Here is a 24,573-nt window from a genome sequence, read left to right on the forward strand (position 1 = left end):
ATTGATATGCAAATAAGGCCGAAGGCCTATGGTACATCTGAAGCCTCTGTCACTCCAGCTCTAATGCTGCTTCTCTAACTTCTTCTTTTCCTGAAGTCACACAGCATCGAGGCTGTCAGTCAAGCAGGAGGAGGAGGTGGTGGTGGCAGGGAATAGAGCTGTAGTGACCAAGGCTTCAGATCTACAATAGTATTTCAGCCTCATTTGCATATCAATTCAAACACTGATTTCTCAGTAATGGAGGAATGGTCTGGCCATGTAAAGGTATTGCTGGACTTGTCTTTGAGAGAGCTACATGTGCATGTAAATAATGGGCTGTGAAATCTTCTGTGACAAGTGCCTTTGTCTGAAATAAAGCCACAGGGACTTTGTGTGCTGCCATGTAAATTTCCATGCATGTAAGGCTGTTTTATCTGCATTTCTAGATCAAACCTCGGGAGAAGTTGTGACCTTTTTGGCTCTGTAGTTTCTACGCTGGCTTTGATTAATGGCCAAAGTTTGTTATCTAATGCGAAGTCCCGAGTTACTTTGTCCCCGAATTTAATGTTTTTAATGACTCTGAAGGCTGTTATGTGGACAGCAGAGAAAGGTGAGCCAATGGTCCATGTGTGTTCGCGTCTTTAGTTACTCCCTGTTATTTGTGCGTGCCAGAAATGATAAAGCTTTACTTACCACCTCAAATAATAGAAGATTAGAAAATTGATAGAATTAACCAGACCATAATGCACAGGTGGCTGAAAACCTCTGCAAATAGGTTATCCACGTAAGCAGCGTCGTCCGCTGGCCCTGCTTTATATAAGGTGATTCCCTATGAACAGCTGTGTTCTGCTTCATGGTCACATATTTGGCAGCTATAGAGCGTCTCCACTTAATCCACAATTGTGTATACAGGAAATGCTCAAAATACAATGTCTGTTGTGCTGAATTTAGGGTTGTGAGAAGTACCTCCAATCTGAGGAACACTCCTGCCCAGGGAAGAAGTCCTGTCCCCTTCAGCATCTTGGAAGAATTGGGAAGTGGTGATGGCACAGTTCACACTTCTGCATCACAGCTGCTGTTCTCATAGCCAACTGATAAGCTCTCTGTCCTGTAATTTGTATTGGGGCCCTCTAATTGTGCGATGGATGTCTGGTTTCTACACACTGATCCCTTAAATTCTGCTAGTGATGTGCACAGAAAGAACCACTTTAGAAGAGGATTCATAATCTGTTATAATGGGACTGGCCGGGCGACCAGCAGAGTTTCCTGGATTCCGCTCCTGCTGCCCCCAGAGAATGCTGCTAGATGGCAGCCAGGCTTTATTTTCTGTGTTATTACATGGTATACAAGTGAATAGTGGTTCTTGTAACGCAAGCATGACTTTTGTCTGACAAAATGGACAGCGCCTCCGTTCAGGCATAAAAATCTAGGGGGTACCCTGAGCACGAGACCCCCAGTCTGTAATGTCCATATGTTTTACAGAGTAATTTAAAGAGGACGTCACCAGGTCAGAAGTTGTTATTCTTTGATCTTCGTTTATTCCTTCCGCTCCCCCGATTTTATATAGATATAGATAAAGATAGAGATCTCTCTCGATCTCTAGCTTTCTCTCTATTCTCGCCTAAAGATAATCCTGGAGTCGACATCCCCTTGTAAAGACCATAAAAATCAGCACTAAATGAACAGGCGGTATCTCTGGAACCGTACTGCGGATTTCTCAGGGGACAGCAGGAAGAGCAAAAATTAGCACCTGATTATTTTTTTTGTGTTCTGCATAATAAAGTTAACTGTTGGTGTGCCACTGGCTCTTTTTCTTAGGCCTCTTTGACACATCAGTATTTCCGGTACATGTAGTGACAGTTTCCACACATACTGGAGACACTGACACACGTAGACCCATTCAAATGAATGGGTCTGTGCACTTGTCAGTGTATTTACACAGACGTGTGTCCGTGTGACCCACACGGAGACATGTCCTTTTTTGTCCGGCAGCACTTATCACACGGATCCATTCAAGTCAATGGGTCCATGTAAACAATTACCGCACACGGATGCCATCCGTGTGACACGTACCAGTGCCTGGGAATCAGCACTACAGTTAGTGTTGTTCCCAAGCGCCGGTGCTGAACACTGCCCTCATCATTGTCCCCTGCCAGCACTGCGATCAGCACCTGCAGGGACAATGATGAGAGTAGTAGTGTCTGCTCCCGCAGTGTCCACCTGTAAAAATAAGAATAAAATAATGAAATCCTTATACTCACCTGTCCCAAGTGTCCCCCAGTGTAATCCATGCGATCTCTCAGCAGAGGAGCTGGGGAGAATGACTCCTGCAGCGAGCGGTTCCGGAGCTGTGCTCAGTGAGTGACAGGACACCACTCCTGAGCTCAGTGCAGGGCCCTGCTCGCTGCAGGAGTCATTATCCCCGGCTCCTCTGCTGAGCGGTCGCATGGATTACACTGGGGGACACTTGGGACAGGTGAGTATAAGGATTTTATTATTTTTATTCTTCTTTTTACAGGTGGACACTGCGGGAGCAGGCACTACTACTCTCATCATCCTCCCCTGCTTGTGCTGATCTCCGTGCCGGCAGGGGACTTTGAGGGCAGTGTTCAGCACCGACACTAGGGAACAGTCCTAACTGTACCGCTGATTCCCAAGCACTGGTACGTGCCACACTGATGCGGCACATGGACACGGATATCTCCGGTACGGGTTTTTACGGTACCGGAAATATTCGGACATGTGAAACCGGCCTTAAATGTACCCTATTAAATAATGGAGTCATCAGATTTTTTTTTTTTTTTTTTTAAGTATGTATTCTGAAAAAGATCTAAATCCTGGGCTAACAACCTGCTTCACCTCTGCTTTTATTAAACGTCCTCCACCAGCATGGTCTGACAACAGCCCGACAACCTGCTACCGTGCCGCATGCTGCTGTCTGCTAACCTAAACACTCTATATACAACCATACATGTCATTACACTTTATTAAATTGCTGTTTCTTCAGTTTTTTTTTTTTTTCCTGAAAGCTGAAGTTAGAATCTGCCTACATTACTGGTCATGAGCAGAGGAGAGATTGCCGTGTGGTCCTTGCTGTATCTGCCCGGCATGTTCATCCTATTACTGTGGGATTGTAATGGGCTTCTTCCTTCAGTACAAGGGTTTATGGCTTAATACAGGTGAATGTTTGTGTACTGGATGTGCCTGACCTCTTTCTACTGGAAATCTTAAACATCTTCACCTCTTGTTAAACAGGTCATGGGCCTAAAAATAGCTGGTAATCCAAAGTTAACGTGGTTTACACTCCTGATTTAATGTCGAACTCAATGTAACGTTACTGAGTAACACATGGGCATGACGGAAGGGTATGGCAACTCTAGAGGTATACAGATACTTTTACCAAAAGTGTTATTTTAGATACAACACCTATTTTTGAGAATAAATATAATATATATATTTCTATGACAAAAAAAAAAAAAAATATATATATATATATATAATACATACATACATACATACATACATACATACATACATACATACATACATACATACATACATACATACATTTGAAACCAGAAGTTTACATACACTATATAAAAATACACATATGCATATTTTTCTCAATATCTGACATGAAATCAGAATAAACCTTTCCCGTTTTAGGTCAATTAGGATTACCAGAATTTTTAATATTTGCCAAATGCCAGAATAATGAGAGAGAGAGAATGCTTTAAGGCATTTTTATTACTTACTGTAGCCTGTGCTTACACAGCTACATAGCGCTCTTCTGGGTTAAACTCCCAACTGGAAGGGATCTTTCTTTATTTCTGGAAATTGGGGCACCCATCATAAGGCTATGTGCCCACGATGCAGAAATGCTCTGGATTTTTCCTGAGCGTTTCTGCATCTCCCTTGCAAAAAAAAACACATGCGGATTGTACATGCGGATTGTACATGCATTTTTCCTGGCAAGGACAAGCGGATGTGAAGCGTTCTTCACATGCATTTCAGCATGCGGGTTGTCAAGCGCTTCCCAAGTGATTTTTAGTATCACTTGGAAAGTGCTTGACAACTTGGTCACACTATATAAATCCATGCCGGTTGCATGGATTTATATAGTGTGACCAAGTTATAGTAAAAGAATGCTAAAAAATAAACATTTATACTCCCTTCCGATGGCCCCTGGTCTCTTTGTCCGGTGTGTTTGGCAGCTCGCGGTGGTCTAAAAGGACCTTCCATGACGTTATCTAGTCATGTGACCCGTCACATGACTAAATGACATCATGGAAGGTCCTTTTAGACCACCGCGAGCCGCCCAACACACTGGACAAGGAGACCAGGGGCCATCGGAAGGTGAGTATAATGTATTTTTTTTATTTTAAGTTCTTTTTTTTTTTTTTTTTTTTTACAGGTACTATTGTACCCGGGTCTGGATGAGAGTCTCCTCTTCTTCAGACCTGGGTACCATCCGCACATTGAATCGCTTAATATCCGCATGTGCACATGTAGTGATGCGGATATTAAGCGAATCAATGCAAGTCAATGGCGGTGAAAACGCCGTGATTACGCAAAATAATTGTTAGTGCTGCGGATTTTTCCGCAATGATAATCCGCAGCGGAAATTTCTGCAGCATGTGCACAGCACATGCGGATTATCATTGAGGAACATGGCAGACCTTCTACTAAGCGTTTGTTAAGCATTTCTGCAGCGGAATTGTCGCTATGGGAATGCTTAAAAAACGCATAGTGGGCACACAGCCTAAGTCAAGTACGTCATGGAAGGTCCTTTTAGACCACCGTGAGCCGCCCAACACACCGGACGCACCGGCCATCGGATGGTGAGTATAATGTTTTATTTTTTACTATTCTTTTCGTCACACTATATAAATCCATGCCGGTTGCATGGATTTATATAGTGTGACCAAGTTGTCAAGCACTTTCCAAGTGATGCTAAAATGGCTTGGAAAGCGCTTGACAACCCGCATGCGGAAATGCGTGTGAAGAACGCTTCACTTCCGCTTGTTCCTGGCAGGAAAAACGCATGTACAATCCGCATGTACAATCCACATGCGTTTTTTTTCTGCCAGGAAGATGCAGAAACGCTCAGGAAAAATCCGGAGCATTTCTGCATCGTGGGCACATAGCCTATCAGTAAGTTGTGTGGATATTTTAAATGTGTCTGAAGACTTTTTTTTTTTTTTTTGTAAAATTCCCTCCAACTTCCATCAGGTGAAACTTGCAAGCAAATCTTTGTAATTGGCCAAACAGATCTTTATCTTTCCTCTGTTGTTGATTCTTTAACTCTTGTGCCAGAAATGCAGGTTCTTGACGTGCTCAATTCTGTATACGTAACGTCTCCTGCTGCATGATGCTGAGTTGTACATCAAAATTTTCAAAAATGCCAGTCTCTCCTATGTGTGGCATTTCCATTTGCTCTGTTTATGCCAGTTTTATGGTACTGCCTGTAGAAAGCTTAATGAGTCAGGGTTGGGTGCATCTGCGGTGTAAACAGATCTTGCGTTATCGGTCAGGGAAGTGGGAGTAGTGATGAGACTTCTGACTTCATAACTTGACATTTCACATTCTGTTAACACATTTTTTTGTGGTTCCCCCCCCCCCCCCTCTTTTTATTTTCTAGCTATTCAAGCTGCCAGCCCCCTCCTTGTAGCTCCAGTACATTTCCATTAATGATGGCGGACTCTGAACACAACCCCTCTACTAGCGGCTATAGGTAAGCCACCATTAGTGATGACTTTCTATGAAACTTTCATTCCTTCTTCTGCTCACAAGTCATGGTCTTCTAATGTCTAAGCTGATGCCTGCATTTTTTTTTTTTGCTATGATGGTATCCACAGCATTTCTTATTTTTGTAGTAGTGAGCAGCCGGCAAAAGCCAAGACTCAGAAGGAACTCATGAAGATGCTCAAAGAACTGCACTCTTATCTGCCACCTGAAAAGCGATCGAGTGGCAGATCCAGCAAAATGGCCTCATTATGCTACGCGCTGCACTGCATCCAGCAGGTGAAAGGTAATGCAGCTCCATATGACCCTGTGCACGGTCTACATGGAGAGATTATTGTAATTGAACATCAATCCGTCACACGTCCTTGTCTGAAAAGAGGTCTGTCATGTTTTTTGTAATTTTTGTTTGTCTGATGTAGATTGATTTCATTTTAAATGCTGCCAGGAATTGATAAACCTTCCTCCAGAAGGGAGAACAGTCTTTTTAGTGCCTCTTATTTCAGGTGGCTAATAGAAGTCCCAAGTCTGACCCTTCAGCAAGTCTTGGACACGGCCATTAGGGTAGCACGGGCTAGTGTCTGGTGCCATGCACAGTGCTGTAGTGCAGGGCGTCACCACCCCGGATAGGAGCACCATACTGTCAGAAACTAGACTACTCAATGAGGGGGTTGCACTTCACTAATGAGGATACCTGTGCTGCTCATCTGTAAAAATAATATTGTCCACATACACAATGGCCCCGATTCATCATTGCTGTTTCTCCACTTTTCTGGAGTAATTTTCTCCTTTTTAGTAGCTTTAGTATTTGCACCTTATTTTCTATAAGATTTTTTTGCTGTTTTTTTTTTTAAGTCTCATTTTAAAAAAAATATATATATATATTTTTTTATTATTTTTTTTTTTCTTCAACCACTTTGCTTATCCAGATGCTTTAGACAGATTCATGAAATGCAGATTGTACTTTTTTTTTTTTTTTTTTTTTTTGACGCTCTGGAGGAGTTTTTAATTTGGTGAATTTTTTTGCAACTTTATTAAAGGATTTGTGACACTTGGTCCTGAAAAGTCGCTTAAAAAAAAAACAGGCTATGTTTACACATTGCGGTTTTGCTGCATTTTTTTAATGCAGATTTTCAGCTGCGTTTTACAGTACCAGCAAAGTCTGAGATTACAGAAATCTCATGCACACCTTGGGTTTTTTTATCAGGATTTTGTGCTTTGCATGTTTTTTTGCAAAATAGAGCATGTCACTTCTTCTTTCAGTGTTTTTTCACCCATTGGAAGTAATGGATGATGTAAAAAGAAAAAAAAAAACACTGAAAAAATGCACCAAAAACGCCGGTGTCAGGTTTTTCAGTGTTTTTTTGTGCCAAAACCAGAATGAGTTGTTTTTTTTTTCACTGAACTTTATGTACATGCATAAAGAGACAAAAGGACAATGAAAAAAAAAAACAAGCCAAAAAAACAAGCAAAAAATCCTGAACAAACCTCAGGTTTTGCTGCAGAAAAAAAAAACGCAGCAAAAACGCAATGTGTGAACATAGCCATTAAGGCAAATATAAATAGCATTTTTGATTTTTGCACCAGATTCCGGAACCATGCACGCCATTTCGAGGAATTTGGAGCAAAAAAAAGGCAACAAATACCACGACACAAAAAGAAGAGTGACTTTAATCAATGGAAAATGCTGGACTGGGCTGAATATCTGCAGTTATTGAGCTAACCTGTTTGCTTGTGTTCTGCAGCTATTGAGGAATACTATCAGCTTCTGATGGTTAATGATGAGCACCCGTATGGCCAGGATCTGTCATGCTACACAGTTCAGGACATTGCTAACATTACCTCGGAGTTCACAAAGAAGAACATGGTGAGAAAAGCGTCGGCGCGGATATTTGTTTATCTTTAAAAGGAACGGAGATCTCCGCTATATAACCATGGGGTGTTAGCACTTGTGCTTGTGGAAATCCATTGACTGTAAGCTGAAAAAGGAATGGAGATCTCCGCTATATAATCATGGGGTGTTAGCACTTGTGCTTGTGGAAATCCATTGACTGTAAGCTGAAAAAGGAACGGAGATCTCCGCTATATAACCATGGGGTGTTAGCACTTGTGCTTGTGGAAATCCATTGACTGTAAGCTGAAAAAGGAATGGAGATCTCCGCTATATAACCATGGGGTGTTAGCACTTGCGCTTGTGGAAATCCATTGACTGTAAGCTGAAAATCAACCTTTTAACCTTTTGTTGCTTGATTGACGTCAGCTCCAGCGTGTGCTGAGTGTGACTGTAGGTAAGAACAGTGAGCGTGATTGCGGCTCGCGGACGCAAAGTACCGCAATGGACGGTCAGTGATGCAGGTCCCCCGAGATGACTGCTGTCAGGAGGTGTGTGGGGGAGGTGACGAAAGTATATTTCCAGCTTCCAGTAAAACTGATTTCCACAAGCAAAAATAGTGGTATATCCCGTTATTTTTTAATGGCAGGAGTTAATAATGAAAAAATCTGACAGATTCTAATACAACATGATATATACTATACCTACAAATACTAAAGCCATAAAATTCAATGTGTCATAATAACCATACTATATTTGATACAAACATGCAAACTTTATTAAGTATAGAATAATCGCAGACAATTGCCAAAAGGAAAAAAAATTTAAAAACCCATACAGGCAGTGTGATCACGCTGGTAAATCCCACAATGGCACCATGTAATATCAATCAGCAACAATTTAACATATAATCAAAATTGTCAAGGCACAATGATGGAAACTGCACACAAAAAATATAACCACCATAATGTTAAGGGGTTGTCCACTATTCGGACAGCCCCTTCTCAATCACTATGTGGCCCCAAAGTAAAATAACGGCTATATTCATCTCTGGTGTCAGTTGTGGCTCTCCCGGGGCGCATGTGACATTGGTTGCAGGGCTCACATGGCATAACAATGTCACGCAAACACCAGGAGAGCCAGTTCTGACACCCAAACAATTAATAAATAGGTACAATAATGGAAACTACGCACAAAATAATATAACCACCATGATTTTAAGGGATTGTCAACCATTTGGACAATCTCTTCTCAATTACTATTGTCTCCCCAAGTAAAAGAATAACAGCTACTACAATAGCATACTTTAAGGGTATGTACACACGTTAAGTATTTGTTGCTGATATTTCTGCATAAAAAATGTGTCTCTTGGCTGGAAAAACGCTCTATTACAAATGCAGCAAATATGCACATTTATTTATGCTTTTTTATTTCCTAGCCATTAGAATGGGTGAAAACCACTGGAGGAACCAACATGCTGCAGATTGGAAACTGTTTCACATCTGCAAGGAAAAAATAAGCAACAAGTGAATCTCATTCCCTTTGCTGGTACTGGGAAATGTTTGTTTTTGTGACAACTTCACAAAAAAACCAAGAATACTTAACGTGCACATGCCTTAAGGCCAGATTCAGATGGATAGATTTCATTGTCCATATGTGATCCGCAATGCCCAGACTTCCAATCTGAACTTGTATCCTCAAACACATATGATGCTGTATGTTTGGGTGGGGAGACCTACGGTCAATCCGGGCACGCAAGTGTGTATACAGACCATGAAACATGACTTTCGAAATCCAAATTAATATGAAGCCTGAAGATCAGTGTTCAAAGCAACAAGTTCCCGTTTAAAGTAGGGGTGCACAGCCTGCTGCTCGGGGGCCACGTGTGGCTGCTATGCCTTTCAGTGCGACCCCAACCATGTGGTCACAAATGCTTGCCTGTCTGCGTCTATCTTCAGTAACAAAGAAAAGGGGTCAGAGTCATATGTCCCCATAATTTGTAGGAGAATGGAGTCCCTTGATCATCATTATTTTTCCCAGAAAGAAAAGTTTACAACGGAAAGGGCCACAATCGATCAAGGCCTTTCCATCTCTTAGGCGCTAACTGGGGGAATAAAAGGGACCCATTTTATTCCCGCAAGTGCAGGTTCCACTTCCTGGACTATAATCTCAGGCTTTTGTAGCATATAATTTTGATATGCCAGAAATATCTCTGATGGTAATAGGCTTAAGTTTTATTGCGTATCTTAGGAGTGACCCAATATGACAATGTGGCCTTCGGATCAAAATAGTTGTGCACACCTGCTTTACAATGTTTGATGACTTTTTGAGCTCCGTTTTACTATTTCATATATAAACTTTAAAAAATGATCCAAAGCCAATTATTTAACATCAGCTATTTTATCTTAGAAGGGTCCTTTAAAGGTATGCGCATACAGCGTCTTTTTCTGGCGGATTCCGCCTAAGAATGTGCTTTACAAAAAAAACATAAAAACAGTGAACATATTGCACTGCAGTGTAAAAACTGCTTGCTGTGCAGATGTTCAGTCTTTTTAAGCTTCTTTTGACTGCTTCAAAAGTTGTGAAATGGTTAGATTGTGACCTGACCATTCTTCAGGCGGCTTTCCTTTTGTAAGTCACTCACTAGTCTTTATAAAAAAAAAAAAAAAAAAAAAAAAAAAAAAAAAAAAATCAGCTAAAAATGACCAAAAGGATGCCAAAGAAGAAGCTTCATGAAAAACTAACGTATGTGCATACCCCAAGACTGACAAAGGAGCTTCTTACTGCCAAGACTCCCAGCAATCAGCAAGTGCTAATTTTCCTTGCAGTGCCACCACAGGGTAAATGAAGCATTGCAATTAGTGGGCCTGTCCATCTAATGCATTGATGTGGCCTTAAATTTTGAACCCCTCCCAACATTGACTCAGAAGGCCCCATTTGGGAATTTGATAGCTTTTGTAGACCAAATAACCTCTTTAATTCAATGTATACACTGTAAAAATGTGGTTTGGGTGTGGGAATGCCTAAATCAGATTTTTGGGTATGTGTTTGGTCGTACCTTATGTTACTTCGTCCACTTGTAGAAAAGTCATATGCATTCAATAAATACTGACTTTTAAAATCCTAAGTTCTGCTTTATTAAAACCAAAGAATGTTGTGACTGTTGTTGTGTGAGGATGTGGAAATGAATGAGTTAAAGGAATATAGCATTTAACTCTCGAACTTCTATGTATAACTTGGTTATGACTCCTACTTGTTATCTGCCAAGGAGAATGTTCTGCACTTTTGCAGTCTTGTTTTGGCTGTGCCCATTCCTGGACTACTCGTAATGTTCTGCCTCGCTTTGCACGCAGGATGTATTTGCTGTGGCCGTTTCCTTAGTAAATGGACGGATACTTTACATCTCGGAGCAGGCCTCGACTGTGCTGCGCTGCAGTGCAGACCTGTTCTCCCAGGTTCGCTTTGTGGAGCTCCTTGCACCGCAAGATGTTAGCGTATTTTACAGCTCGACTACTCCCTACAGGCTGCCATCATGGAGTATGTTCAATGGACCTGGTAAGATATGTCTGTACACCTCGTGCAGTTGGGGGGTAACCACTGATGTGATCTGCCTCTTTTCTATCATCTTGATACATAATTTTTTTGTCTAAGGTGCTAATTTTGGTGTTCTGTGCAGTAGGAACACTCATGTTTCATGTGTCAAACTTTTCCCAATCTTTGGTGGTAAATAGTATAACTATAAAATTTACTTTGCAATGATTTCGAAAAATAACATCCAGGGCAATGTCCTTTTCCTTTTTGGAAAAATCATTTGCATCATAGAAAAATCTCTTCCTTTTAAAATGTACTAAAACAGAATCTTGATGTTTTTCCAATTGCAAATTAATTATTTTTAAAGGGAAAAAGTTCAAAACAAATCAAGATAAAAATGACTAAAAGCGAGGGGAAAAAAAAGTTAGGCCACCTATATAATGCCGCCAATTGTTATCACATACTCATAAGAGTTACCGTAATGCAAATGAATGAAGAGGGTAAAAAGAGTGTAACGCTGGTGGGGGTGAACCCGCAGCCCGGGCTTACCCTGGAGTGGCATAACTGTCTACTTGATATTCACTAGAGCCTCTGACGGTGAGGATAGGCTTGGCCACAGGTAGTCACCACGTACCACTCCAAGGCAGTCCCAGAGTCTGCAGCAGTTGACCAGAGTATCAGAGACATGAGTACAAGGTACAGGTGGATGAAGGCCGAGATGTGGTCAGACAGTCCGAGGTCAGGGTAGGTAGCACAGGTTCAGTATAGGTAGCCGAGATCAGGAGTGGAGAAATCAGAATAAACATGAGAGACAGTACAAGAGAGCACCTTACAGGAAACTAGACCGGATCTGAACTAAAACCTTAGATCAGCCGAGGAGTGATGGGAGAAGCCACCTAGTGAACCCCCCAATGCTTGGGATAGGCCAGGGAAGCTAACCTCTGCAGAACACAGTGAGGTTAAGTTCCTCAAGAATCTGGCTGTGCCGCCTTATAGCCAGGAGGATCCAGCAGTGTTAGAAATGCTGCAAGAGGCAACTCCGCAAGACAGCCCGAGACTGGCAAGAGCAGAGCAGTGAGTAGGGCAGCGCTTGCCACCTGTGCGGCATCGGCAAAAACAATTTAGCTCCCAGTGCAGTAATGAATCATTCCCACTATACAATAGTGCACAATACAGTCAATAATGTTTAGTCCCCATGTGATTATTTTGATATTATTTGGAGATACTGCCCTCCAAAGGAATCCAAGTATGTAGTTATATTCATGCTTTCACAGAATGCCCTACCTGTTTCACTGTTTTTTACAGCTTCATCAGAGGTGCATATGCACAATATATGCCTTAAATATCTAATAGCTGTGGGTCCCACCTCTCAGATCCACACCAATCTTGAGAACAATTCCCTGTCCTTTCTAATGGCGCATTGAATGGAGAGACGGATGCACTTGCTTCAGTAGGAGTTCAGCATACAGCCAAACGCGCCTCTCTGTTCACCATGACACCAGGCTGGTCATGTGGCTAAGGGCCCACACTTCATAGAGGTTGGACCTAAATCTGGCAGACATTTATTGCATATCATGTGTCTAAGATGAGACTATTAATCAAAAGGAATTTTGTATTGCCCGGTCCTAGTTTCATAATGCCAGTGTTAAAACGGTGTCATGTAGTAATTGTTGCATTTGTTTTATGCTGTCACTCCCATCGATGTGTACCCTGCATGTCGCCAAGATCTTATCCATAGATTGAATATTTCATAGTGTTTCATTGGGTCATATCATGTTTCTTATTTTTGATATAAAATTGCTCACTTGAAGGTTGACGTCAGTTATCTGCATAGTTACGTTCGTATGTTTAAAGAAAGTTGTAAGGTAAATAATTAACAAGAGTAGGAGAGAACACTTAAGCTGCGTGCTCCAAAAATATCTGAGATCTAGATATAGATTTTGGGAGTTTAGATAACATTTCACATCGTGCTGCTTTGTCTCTTTAACATGCGAATATAGGGAGAAAATCAATCACCCAACATTTACAGAGGCTAAGAAGGACTCCTGACAGTGCCATGTTTAAGGCCCCCTGATATCCGGCCACACTTGCTCTTACTTTGAACTCCTACATATTAGACTTAGTGCACATTGGGGCAGATTTGCTTTTAGAAAATGCAGGCTTACACTAGTCTTACAGTGAAAGAAAATAAAGCACTGAAAGCCACCAAATTCTTTCCCAAAACTTGGTGAAACATCATTTTATTGAGACACATTAAAAATACCTAAGTTCAAAAAGTCTTGATTAAGATCCAATGTACGTTTTGCCCATCTTCATCAGAGTGTGTGGATCTACCAATGTGGTGCATGCTCTTTGATAAATTTGCCACATTTTAGATGGTCTAGTCTAAGTTAACACCATAGACAAGTTGGCTTACTTTGGTCAACTAAGTTGCACCATATTGTGGTGTAATTACAGTGGGTACGGAAAGTATTCAGACCCCTTTAAATTTTTCAGTCTTAGTTTCATTGCAGTCATTTGGTAAATTCTAAAAAGTTCATTTTTTTCTCATTAAAGTACTGTACACTCTGCACCCCATTTTGACTGAAACAAAAACAGAAATGTAGAAATTTTTGCAAATTTATTAAAAAAGAAAAACTGAAATATCACATGGTCATAAGTATTCAGACCCTTTTGCTCAGTATTGAGTAGAAGCGCCCTTTTGAGCTAGTACAGCCATGAGTCTTCTTGGGAATGATGCAACAAGTTTTTTCACACCTGGATTTGGAGATCATCTGCCATTCTTCCTTGCAGATCCTCTCCAGTTCTTTCAGGTTGGATGGTGAACGTTGGTGGACAGCCATTTTCAGGTCTCTCCAGAGATGCTCAGTTGGGTGTAGGTCAGGGCTCCGGCTGGGCCAGTCAAGAATGGTCACAGTTGTTCTGAAGCAACTCCTTTGTTATTTTATCTGTGTGCTTAGGGTCATTGTCTTGTTGTAAGGTGAACTTTCTGCCAAGTGAGAGGTCCAGAGCACTCTGGAAGAGGTTTTCATCCAGGATATCTCTGTACTTGGCCGCATTCATGTTTCCTTCAGTTGCAACCAGTCGTCCTGTCCCTGCAGCTGAAAAACACACCCATAGCATGATGCTGCCACCACCATGTTTCACTGTTGGGATTGTATTGGGCAGGTGATGAGCAGTGCCTGGTTTTCTCCACACATACCGCTTAGAATTATCACCGAAAAGTTCTGTCTTTGTCTCATCAGACCCGAGAATCTTATTTCTCATAGTCTGGGAGTCCTTCATGTGTTTTTCAGCAAACTCTATTCGGGCTTTCATATGTCTTGCACTGAGGAGAGGCTTCCGTCGGGCCACTCTGCGATAAAAGCCCGACTGGTGGAGGGCTGCAGTGATAGTTGACTTTGTGGAACTTTCTCCCTTCTCCCTACTGCATCTCTGGAGCTCGGCCACAGTGATCTTGGGGTTCTTCTTTACCTCTCTCACCAAGGCTCTTCTCCCACGATTGCTCAGTTTGGCTGGACGGCCAGGTCTAGGAAGACTTCTGGTGGTCCCAAACGTCTTCCATTTAAGGATTATGGAGGCCACTGTGCTCTTAGAAACCTTGAGTAATGCAGAAATTCTTTTGTAACCTTGGCCAGATCTGTGCCGTGCCACAATTCTGTCTCTGAGCTCCTTAGGCAGTTCCTTTTTGAGCTCATGATTCTCATTTGGTCTGACATGCACTGTGAGCTGTGAGGTCTTATATAGACAGGTGTGTGCCTTTCCAAATCAAGTCCTATCAGTTTAATTAAACACAGCTGGACTCCAATGAAGGAGTAGAACCATGTGACTTAAATAGGAGTGTCTGAGCAAAGGGTCTGAATACTTATTACCATGTGATATTTCAGTTTTTCTTTTTTAATAAATTTGCAAAAATTTCTACATTTCTGTTTTTTTTTCTGTCAAAATGGGGTGCAGAGTGTACTTTAATGAGAAAAAAAAAAGAACTTTATTTCATTGCAGCCATTTGGTAAATTCTAAAAAGAGTGAAAAATTTAAAAGGGTCTGAATACCCACTGTAGGCCAGACCTTTTCCTGGTGACTTTCCAGTGGTGACCCTCCCTCTTCACCCTTGCCAAAAACTGTCTAATACACGTAGTAGATTTGATGCAAAGCAAGAAAGGCCTTTTTTTGGCATAAAGTAAGCTAGATTTCCAGTGCATTTAGGTTAGTAAGATGGCTCCAGTGTATCTGACTCTTCCTTTGGTGGTATATGTTGGCGATATTCCCTGACGTGTACCTCCAGGAGAGGCTCTGTATAGGCACACCATGGTTTACCATGACTTTTACTGGTGGTCTTCTGTGTCTCCACAGTTCAGCAATTTGTGGGATGGTTTTGGAGGTGTAACACCAGCTCTGGGTGGCTGTTAGTGGAGCATATGCTCATGTCGTGCCTGTTGATTGTGTCTGGGGCATTCAACTCTGTGGTTTTTCACTTCTTGGTGAAAAAAAAACCCTCCTTTTAATAATCTATTTAATGGAAAATAAGTGGTCAGTTATTTGCTGGTGCCTGGATTAGAGGATAATTTTCTGATGTTTGTTTAGCTGATTGCACCTTGGCAGAACTAACATGCTTGTGTGTAGACATTATGAAATGTGTAAAGGTCACTTTGTCTCCATGATCACATACACCAGAAATGTTTTCTGTATATACCGTCATCTCCCTGGCGGACACGGACATAAGAGGACCCCTGTGCAAGAACTGTATATGGGCCCTCTGCAGACCAGTAGTTCATTATGCACGATGCCACCTGCTTTATGGGCCTCCTTACCTCTTGGTCCCTTGTGCAAGTTGCACCATTGCTAAATTCGCCCCTGTGTCATCTGTTGCAAAATTGAGCTGTACTGAATCTTTTGACGTGAATATGTAATTTTGGTTCCTAAAGTCTTGCATGTTAAAACCACCCTGCACCTTGGCACTGCAAAGCGACGACTACATTTCTCATGTGCATGGTGCCCTCTGATTGCCTCCCGCTTCCTCCTTCGTTCAGATCGGTGTTCTGTTCCTTTTGCATCCAATATGGCTACCGCAGTGGTGTGGGGTATATAATCGTAAGTCTAGGTCTTCCCTGCCTTTCCTATATTACTCATAAGGAAGTCAATGGAGGAGAGGTTTAGATTCATCACTACACTTCCAAAATCTGTGCCGCACCCAACTTGGATGCGGAGGAACATGACGCCGACCTGAGCGGTTGAGGCACGAGAATGAGAGAGGCATAATCCCTTTTCAGTCTTTATTCTTTTTCACATGGTTGGGCTTTGCAAAAATCCTTGCAACTCTAAAATCTGACCGTTTCCTTCTTTTCTCAGATTCAGGATGTCCGGATGGTTTGGAAGAAAAGTCATTTTACTGCCGTATCAGGTAAGCTTTAATCTCTAGTATGAGGCTCCAACAAGCAGCAGTTGCCCTAAAGATTATATATAAGCCTCTGTTCTTTAAAAAAAAACAAAAAAAAAAAAAACCTTGTGGCCATTACCAATGAATTACTAGTGATGCAGTGGTAAGCTATGGCGAAAGTTTCAGACCACGTAAAATTAGAGCGTGAGGGCACTGAGTGCAGAGGAAGGAGCAAAGTGTGTAAAAGTCACCAGCGCTCTGCAGAGTTAATAACTGCAGAGCTAGAGTTAATAACTGCAGAGCTACAGATCTCCCCTGGCCTTAGCATCAGTAATAGAAACCCATACCATGAAGCTCTCCAGTAGTTTTTATGACTGAGCTGCTGTATGCAAGCCTTCCATCACCAAGCACAGTGCAAAGTGCGGGATGAAGTGGTGTGATGTACACCACCATTAGACTCTGCAGTGGAAACGTGTTCTGTGGGGAAAGAAGTGTGATTCATCAATCTGGTAGCCTGTTGGGCAAGTCTGGGTTTGGTGAATAGAGGAGAGGTAATGCTATGGGGTTCTTTTTCTTGAGGTGGCCCAGGCACCTTACCTTCAATGAAGTCAAAATCTTAATATTTTAGACAGTTGTAGCTTTCAACTTTTGTGGGAAAGGAAGACCCTTTTCTACTCCCCATGACTGTGCCCAGTGCACAAAGCAAGGTCCATAAAGACATGGATGGAGGAGTTTGTGCAGACCGATCAAATTCTTTTCATCATAGCCCAGACCTCAACCCTATCCTTTGGGATGAAATGGAATGGAGACTGTGAGAAAGTCTTGTCCAGCGTCAGTATCTGACTCTCACATGTGGTCTTCTAGACAAACTCCCACAAACACCCTCCAAAATCTTGTAGAAAGCTTTCCCAGGAAAGATGAATCTATTATAACTGCAAATGGACTAACTCCATATTAATGCCTATAGATGTAGAATGGGAGGTTATAAAAGTGCCAGTAGGTGAACCAAAGTGCATATAGCATACATACATACATACATTTCCCAATGCTCAATATGATTGAGGATCTACTGATAACGTTTTGATTAGTGATGAGCTAGTATGTTTTGTTAACCCTTTCGCCGAGTATGCTCGGGCGAGCACCGAGTAGTTATAGCTGCTCGGTGATATGTTTGAATGACTCCCATGTGCATGATTTGTGACTGTTTAACAGCTTTAATACATGTGAGGAATGTCTGCTTCTTACACATTCCTCACATGTATTAAAGCTGTCAAACAGTTGCAAATCATGCACACGGGAGTGATTCAACCATATCACGGAGCAGCTGTAAATACTCGGTGCTCGCCCCAGCATACTCGGCGAAAGGGTTAACAGAACATACTCACTCATCCCTAGTTTTGATGCCAGATACTATGGAACCCCACAACTCAGTGGCTGAGGCACATAGACCATTTTGGACTGGTGGTTTTTCTGTCCTCTGTGATCAGTGCACACAGTTTATTTCTTTTGGCTGTAAACCTGAGCTTAACATTAAACTTCTGATGGTTGGTTGTGAATGTATTCTCTTGGTAGATGATCCTGTATAGAGCAGGTTATATTGCCTGTTTGTTATCCCATTGTATGCTGAAGCTTTACCAGTTTAGAACATTACATGATTATTTTACTATCTTTACTACTATCTATTTTCCTGACTGCATTTCTGTAATTCTGCCGCCTTTACAATCTGTAATGAAATTCTGCTCATTCACAGCTCCTGCAGGAAATTGGAAAATTATTTATCTGCAGGGACTTCTTATTAAAGGAGTTGTCCATCACTTTTTATTACCCCCCAATGTATTCAGCCGGTGCCCATAAGGGTTTTTGTAATTACTTTCTGCTGTCCTTATCGCCTGTGAGCGGCGCTATCACTGGCCTCTCACAGGCATCATGTGACCCCCCCCCCCCCTGTAGAACACATGACATCAGTGCTGTGTTCTACAGTGGCTGCTGGTTTGTAAGCGGGGTTTTCCCGCGTGTCACACCCGGCATCCACCGCGAGCTCTGTCTCTCCTAATTCATTGGGAAAGCGTGCGGTGGATGCTGGGTGTGACGCGCATGGTAACCCCGCCCACAACCCAGCATCCACCGCGGGGAGCGCGTCACTGATGTCACACCTCATTTGACGTGACATCAGCCGGGGCTCACGTGATGCCTGTGAGCGGCCACCGATAGCGCTACTCACAGGCAGAAAAGACAGCAGGAGGTAATTAGAAAAACACTTAGGGGCACCGGCTGAATACATTGGGGAGGATAATAAAAATTTGTGGACAACTTCTTTAAGCTGACTAACGTGGTTGTGAGAACTGTGCTGTGTGGCTGTGACTTTTTTTTTTGCTTTGTTTTGTTCCACTAGTGACATATGTCTTAATCCACTCCTAATTTTCTCCCCGCGGAGTCACGAGGGCTCGGGTCTGACAACTTCATATCAATTCTCCTATAAGTTTGATCGATTAGACACCAGTCTGTAATAAAGCCTATTCTAGGTGTGCTGTTCAAAGTCTTTTATGTTATATTCTGTTGGGCTTCATTTAAGACTTTTATTGGAATTGTTTGTGTCGCTCTTTGTAATTTTTGTAGCCTTTTTTGTTAATATGTAGTTCCCCGATTATTTTAGAATCTAATTTTTTCAATAAAACTACAGCAAAGCTATATTCATTTTTTTGTTCCTCTTGGGGGGTTTGAGCCTGTGATTGTGCAATTGCTGGTATAGTAGACTACAGTAGTTGTGTATTGTCCTGTTAATGTACTCCTATTACTAAGATGGTAGACATGTGGTCCTTCATTAGACCCTTGGCTGCCATGACAGCCAATTTTTTTTTTTGTGGGGGGGGGGGGGGGGGGTTGAAGGAGAGTTTTGTACCAAACTCCACATCTCTATCAGTTGAATAGGTCGGGATAGGTTTTTGGCTGTCGGTAAATAGGAACATTTCTTTTTCACCTGCAGATGCCAACGCATTTTGATATTAAAACTACCCTTCCAATTCTGGGTCTACACTTCCTTTGCATGCTTATGTGTATCCACCAAGTGGTCTGATCCTGCAATCCACACCCTTCAAATCAGTGGCTTAAATAGAGTCCCCGTAAGTTGGTCAGATGTATGGACCTTTGTAGCGTTGTAAATCCTATAAGGACATATGTGTTGGCCCCCTTCCCCATTATGTAGTAATGCAATTCATCCTGGGCACCTTCCAGATGTATGTCCCCCATACTGGTATATATGTTGTCCATCCTGATATCTGTCCCTAATCCTGGGATATATAACTCCCATCTTGGGCCCATTCTGGTATATATGTCCCACATCCGGGCCCATCCTTGTATACATGTCGCCCACCCCGGTATATATGTTCCCCCATCCTGGTGTCCCCCCTTCTGCCACTGTTCTGTAACGCATAAAAAAGTTAAGGAATTGTACTCGCCTTCCTGCCGCTCGGCGTCCCCTTCTGAAGCTGGCTGCAGACTTCTGCGTGTAAGCGACGTGTCATGCATAGTCTGTGACTGCCTCGCCGATGTGATCTGCTGCCCTCTGATTGGCTGGTGGTTTGTATTGCTGTACAGGGACCCGCGTCTGCAGACCCCCCCACCCCCACTCCTGCGTTGCCTGGTCTCGACCTCTGTGATCGTTTAGGCCCCCGCTTCAGTTTATCCCTTATAGGTTTTCAAACGGTAACAAAGATGAAGAGAGACTGATAAAGGAGAGCGAGACTATACGATTCACACTACACAATGGAGATGTGACCAATATAGGGGCTTGATGAGGAAGAAAAACAAAGAAGACAATGATACTGCTATAATCTTTCATCAGATTTAATGTAGGGTAGCGTGTTACTTGTCCTTTCTAGGTCAAATGACAGCGACGTCCACTTTATCACCGTTTGGCTGTGTTTATTTACAAGAACTACTTTCAGAATAAGAAAAAAAGTGGCCAAACCATGTCCACATTAAACCTACTATTGCTGCGATTTTGACAATTAAACCCCCCTTCCTTTCTGTATGGCTGTTAGTTTGGTCATGTTGTGATCAGAAAGATAATGTCAGTTTGGTGAGGTGGGGGTGAACCGTGACTTATTTAAACTAAATAAATGCATAATGGGCACTTTTCTTTATTGCCTGTTTTAGGTGAAAATTAACAAAAGGGGGGTACCTTCTGATATATTTGCAAATAACTCCCACTACTGCCTGTTACATATTTACAAGCAGCCCTTATATTGTAATTTTTTTTTTTTTTTTTACATTCTGCCAATCTATACAAAGCCCGGACCTGGGCACCATTCCTCTAACTAAACCACGTTACATATGAAAATAAATATTAAAACACTCAATAAAATGAGAGCAAGGAATTGCTGGCTGCTTTACCAGACTATGAATGTTATGAATGGGTTTCCAATGTTGCGCTCTGACTCATGAATGACTCGGCCGCCTGTCTGAACAATGGATGCTTTGATGCGGGCGATCGGTGCTGTGTACAGGCCTCTACAGCCACAGGATGTCATTGATGTCCAAGTGCTTTTTATACATGGCAGAAGCACAATGCTTGGTCTGATATTTTACTTACTAAATGACTGAGCTTCAGAAGCAAATATGCAGAAAATGTTCTAGCACTTGGTTATGTGTGTGGGCACAATGATGGCATGAGGTTACCTGGGTATAATACTCAGGAATAGCGAAATCCTCTCCTGATGTAATCCCGTCATCCATGTAAAGATTAATGTATTTGTTGTAAGTTCTGATAATTGCAAGAATCAGAGAGGCGCTCACATAGTAGTAGGAGATATTGATAATGAGATAATGAGAACAGACCATGACGTTTAATTGATGATTTTGTGACCGCTATATCCATGGCCAGATAAATGCCGGTTTGACAATAGTTTATGGTTCCCTATCTCGGAGTAGCATTAGAATGAGCGATCCGCAGGCTGCTGTCTTGTAATGATTGATCATCTGTCTGTGATTTCTACCCCCCCCCCCCCCCCTCCCCCCTCCAACCTTTTCTTACCTTGAGGCAAAGTCAGCGGTGACAGGGGGTCACAAGCCACAGCCAGAGACCCCATTATCTGTATTATGACTCTCAGTCCAAGCTTCTCCATAGACATCTTACAAAGGCAGTATACTTGTATTTATGAGTTCCCACCTTACCGTCATTCAGTATTCTTGCCTCAAGCATTCCCACCACGCTATTGCATCCAGCTTTAAGGCTGTCTGAGTGTTTGCCCCTGTTAAAATGAAAACACTTATACTGACCTCCGGTACCAGTGCCGTTCCAGCACTGTCCGCACTCGCGTTCCTGGGGCTCACTTGAGGTTGTTGTGACTTGTGAGCACTGCGCCCAATCACCGCTGGCGTCACCTTCTCCACCTTAGAACGTATAAGTAATCAAGAGTAGGTGAGCAGTCGCAGATCTGGCTTCCTGTTGATAACTTATTTGTCTGAAGTTGGGGGACAGTAAATCCGGTGCTGATTGGTCACAGGGCTCTCGTGACACAACAATGTGACCTAAGCATGGGAACGCGAGTGCCGACACCGCTGGAACGGCGCCAGAGGTCAGTATAAGTGTTTTTATTTTAACAGGGCAAACATTCAGATTGAGAAGGGGTTGTCAGAGTAGTGGACAATACTTTTTCATTTATCTCTCCAACTGCAAGGCTGGTGTATGCACATCCAGATCTGCTCTTCTGTGGGGCTGCTCACCAAGGTCATCATCCGGAGACCTGCTCTACATAGCTGTTTGCTAGACCTGGTGCTAATGCACCAAGCTGACAGCCACGAGCCACACATATCATGGTCTCTCAAGTCACAGGTTGGGGGATCTCTGATCTATGTGATGAGCACTTGCTTAGGTTATGGATGTGACAGATGATCAAGCTCTAGGCAAGTGCCACATTTAAAGGCTAGTAGTAGTAGTAGTAGTAGTAGTAGTAGTAGTAGTAGTAGTAGTAGTAGTAGTAGTAGTAGTAGTAGTAGTAGTAGTAGTAGTAGTAGTAGTAGTAGTAGTAGTAGTAGTAGTAGTAGTAGTAGTAGTAGTAGTAGTAGTAGTAGTAGTAGTAGTAGTCAGATTATTACATTACTAAGATAGAAGCTGCTATGGATACAAGTCTGTGGATGGGAGGAGCTGGAGGCAGAGCTCCTCCTTTCTCTTCTATCTCAGTAATGGGAATGTCTGTCCTCACTGAATACAGATTTTACCTCAGAATTGTGAATTTTGATAATGACTGTTCAATTCTGTCAGAGAAAGAGGCGGATTTGTCTGATAACATGTATTACAAAGTTCCTTATTTTCATGTGTACTATTGATTTATGAAATAAAAATTAAACTACTGTCGCACTGGACTGTCACAAACTATATAAATATATATATATATACACTGCTCACAAAAAAATAAAGGGAACACTCAAATAACACATCCTAGATCTGAATGAATGAAATATTCTCATTGAATACTTTGCTCTGTACAAAGTTGAATGTGCTGCCAACAAAATCACACAAAAATCATCAATGGAAATGAAATTTATTAACCAATGGAGGCCTGGATTTGGAGTCACCCCCAAAATTAAAGTGGAAAAACACACTACAAGCTGATCCAACTTTGATGTAATGTCCTTAAAACAAGTCAAAATGAGGCTCAGTATTGTGTGTGGCCTCCATGTGCCTGTATGACCTCCCTACAATGCCTGGGCATACTCCTGATGAGGTTGCGGATGGTCTCCTGTGGTATCTCCTCCAAGACCTGGATTAAAGCATCCGCCAACTCCTGGACAGTCTGTGGTGCAACGTGACGTTGGTGGATGGAGCGAGACATGATGTCCCAGATGTGCTCAATCGGATTCAGGTCTGGAGAACGGGCAGGCCAGTCCATAGCTTCAATGCCTTCATCTTGCAGGAACTGCTGACCCACTCCAGCCACATGAGGTCTGCCATTGTCCTGCATTAGGAGGAACCCAGGGCCAAACGAACCAGCATATGGTCTCACAAGGGGTCTGAGGATCTCATCTCGGCACCTAATGGCAGTCAGGCTACCTCTGGCGAGCACATGGAGGGCTGTGTGGCCTTCCAAAGAAATGCCACCCCACACCATTACTGACCCACTGCCAAACCGGTCATGCTGAAGGATGTTGCAGGCAGCAGATCGCTCTCTACGGCGTCTCCAGACTCTGTCACGTCTGTCACATGTGCTCAGTGTGAACCTGCTTTCATCTGTGAAGCGCACAGGCCGCCAGTGGTGACTTTGCTAATCCTGGTGTTCTGTGGCAAATGCCAAGCATCCTGCACGGTGTTGGGCTGTGAGCACAACCCCCATCTGTGGACGTCAGGCCCTCATACCACCCTCATGGAGTCGGTTTCTTACCATTTGTGTAGGTCATTTTGCAGGGCTCTGGCACTTCTCCTCCTGTTCCTCCTTGCACAAAGGCGGAGGTAGTGGTCCTGCTGCTGGATTGTTGGCCCCCTCCACGTCTCCTGGTGTACTGGCCTGTCTCCTGGTAGCGCCTCCAGCCTCTGGGCACTACGCTGACAGACACAGCAAACCTTCTTGCCACAGCTCGCATTGATGTGCCATCCTGGATGAGCTTCACTACTTGAGCAACTTTTGTGTGTTGTAGAGTCCTTCTCATGCTACCACGAGTGTGAAAGCACAACCAACATTCAAAAGTGACCAAAACATCAGCCAGAAAGCATTGGTACTGAGATGTGGTCTGTGGTCCCAACCTGCAGAACCACTCCTTTATTGAGGGTGTCTTGATAATTGCCAAAAATTTCCATCTACTGTCTACTCCATTTGCACAACAGCATGTGAAATTGATTGTCAATCAGTGTTGCTTCCGAAGTGGACAGTTTAATTTAATAGAAGTTTGATTTACTTGGAGTTATATATACTCTGTTGTTTAAGTGTTCCCGTGTGTGTGTGTGTGTATATATATATATATATATATATATATATATATATATATATATATATATATATATATATATACACACGTCATACTGATTAAAATGATACCTCAAGTGAAGAAATCCATTTTGCAGACTTTCTTTCATCTCTGAAGTTTCCTTGCATTCATTTCTTTGTGGATGGGACTGTGG

The 24,573-nt window shown here is 42.5% G+C and overlaps 1 protein-coding gene across 3 annotated transcripts in view; it reads left to right on the forward strand.

Moving 5' to 3' along the window:
* PER2 (period circadian regulator 2) overlaps positions 1-24,573 on the forward strand; it is a 72,933-nt gene that overhangs the window by 20,110 nt on the left and 28,250 nt on the right. For 2 of the 3 annotated variants that reach the window (XM_073674438.1, XM_073674437.1), the window contains exons 3-7: positions 5,621-5,713; positions 5,856-6,010; positions 7,467-7,588; positions 10,906-11,107; positions 16,433-16,484. In XM_073674438.1, coding sequence (XP_073530539.1) covers positions 5,621-5,713; positions 5,856-6,010; positions 7,467-7,588; positions 10,906-11,107; positions 16,433-16,484 — 624 coding nt within the window. The remainder of the gene's footprint in view (positions 1-5,620; positions 5,714-5,855; positions 6,011-7,466; positions 7,589-10,905; positions 11,108-16,432; positions 16,485-24,573) is intronic. The other variant, XM_073674439.1, reaches the window with a different exon arrangement.

The sequence above is a fragment of the Phyllobates terribilis genome, unplaced genomic scaffold (genome assembly GCF_046119375.1).
Source record: "Phyllobates terribilis strain yellow unplaced genomic scaffold, ASM4611937v1 Scaffold_3__8_contigs__length_932513732, whole genome shotgun sequence".
NCBI classification, from domain to species: Eukaryota; Metazoa; Chordata; class Amphibia; order Anura; family Dendrobatidae; genus Phyllobates; species Phyllobates terribilis.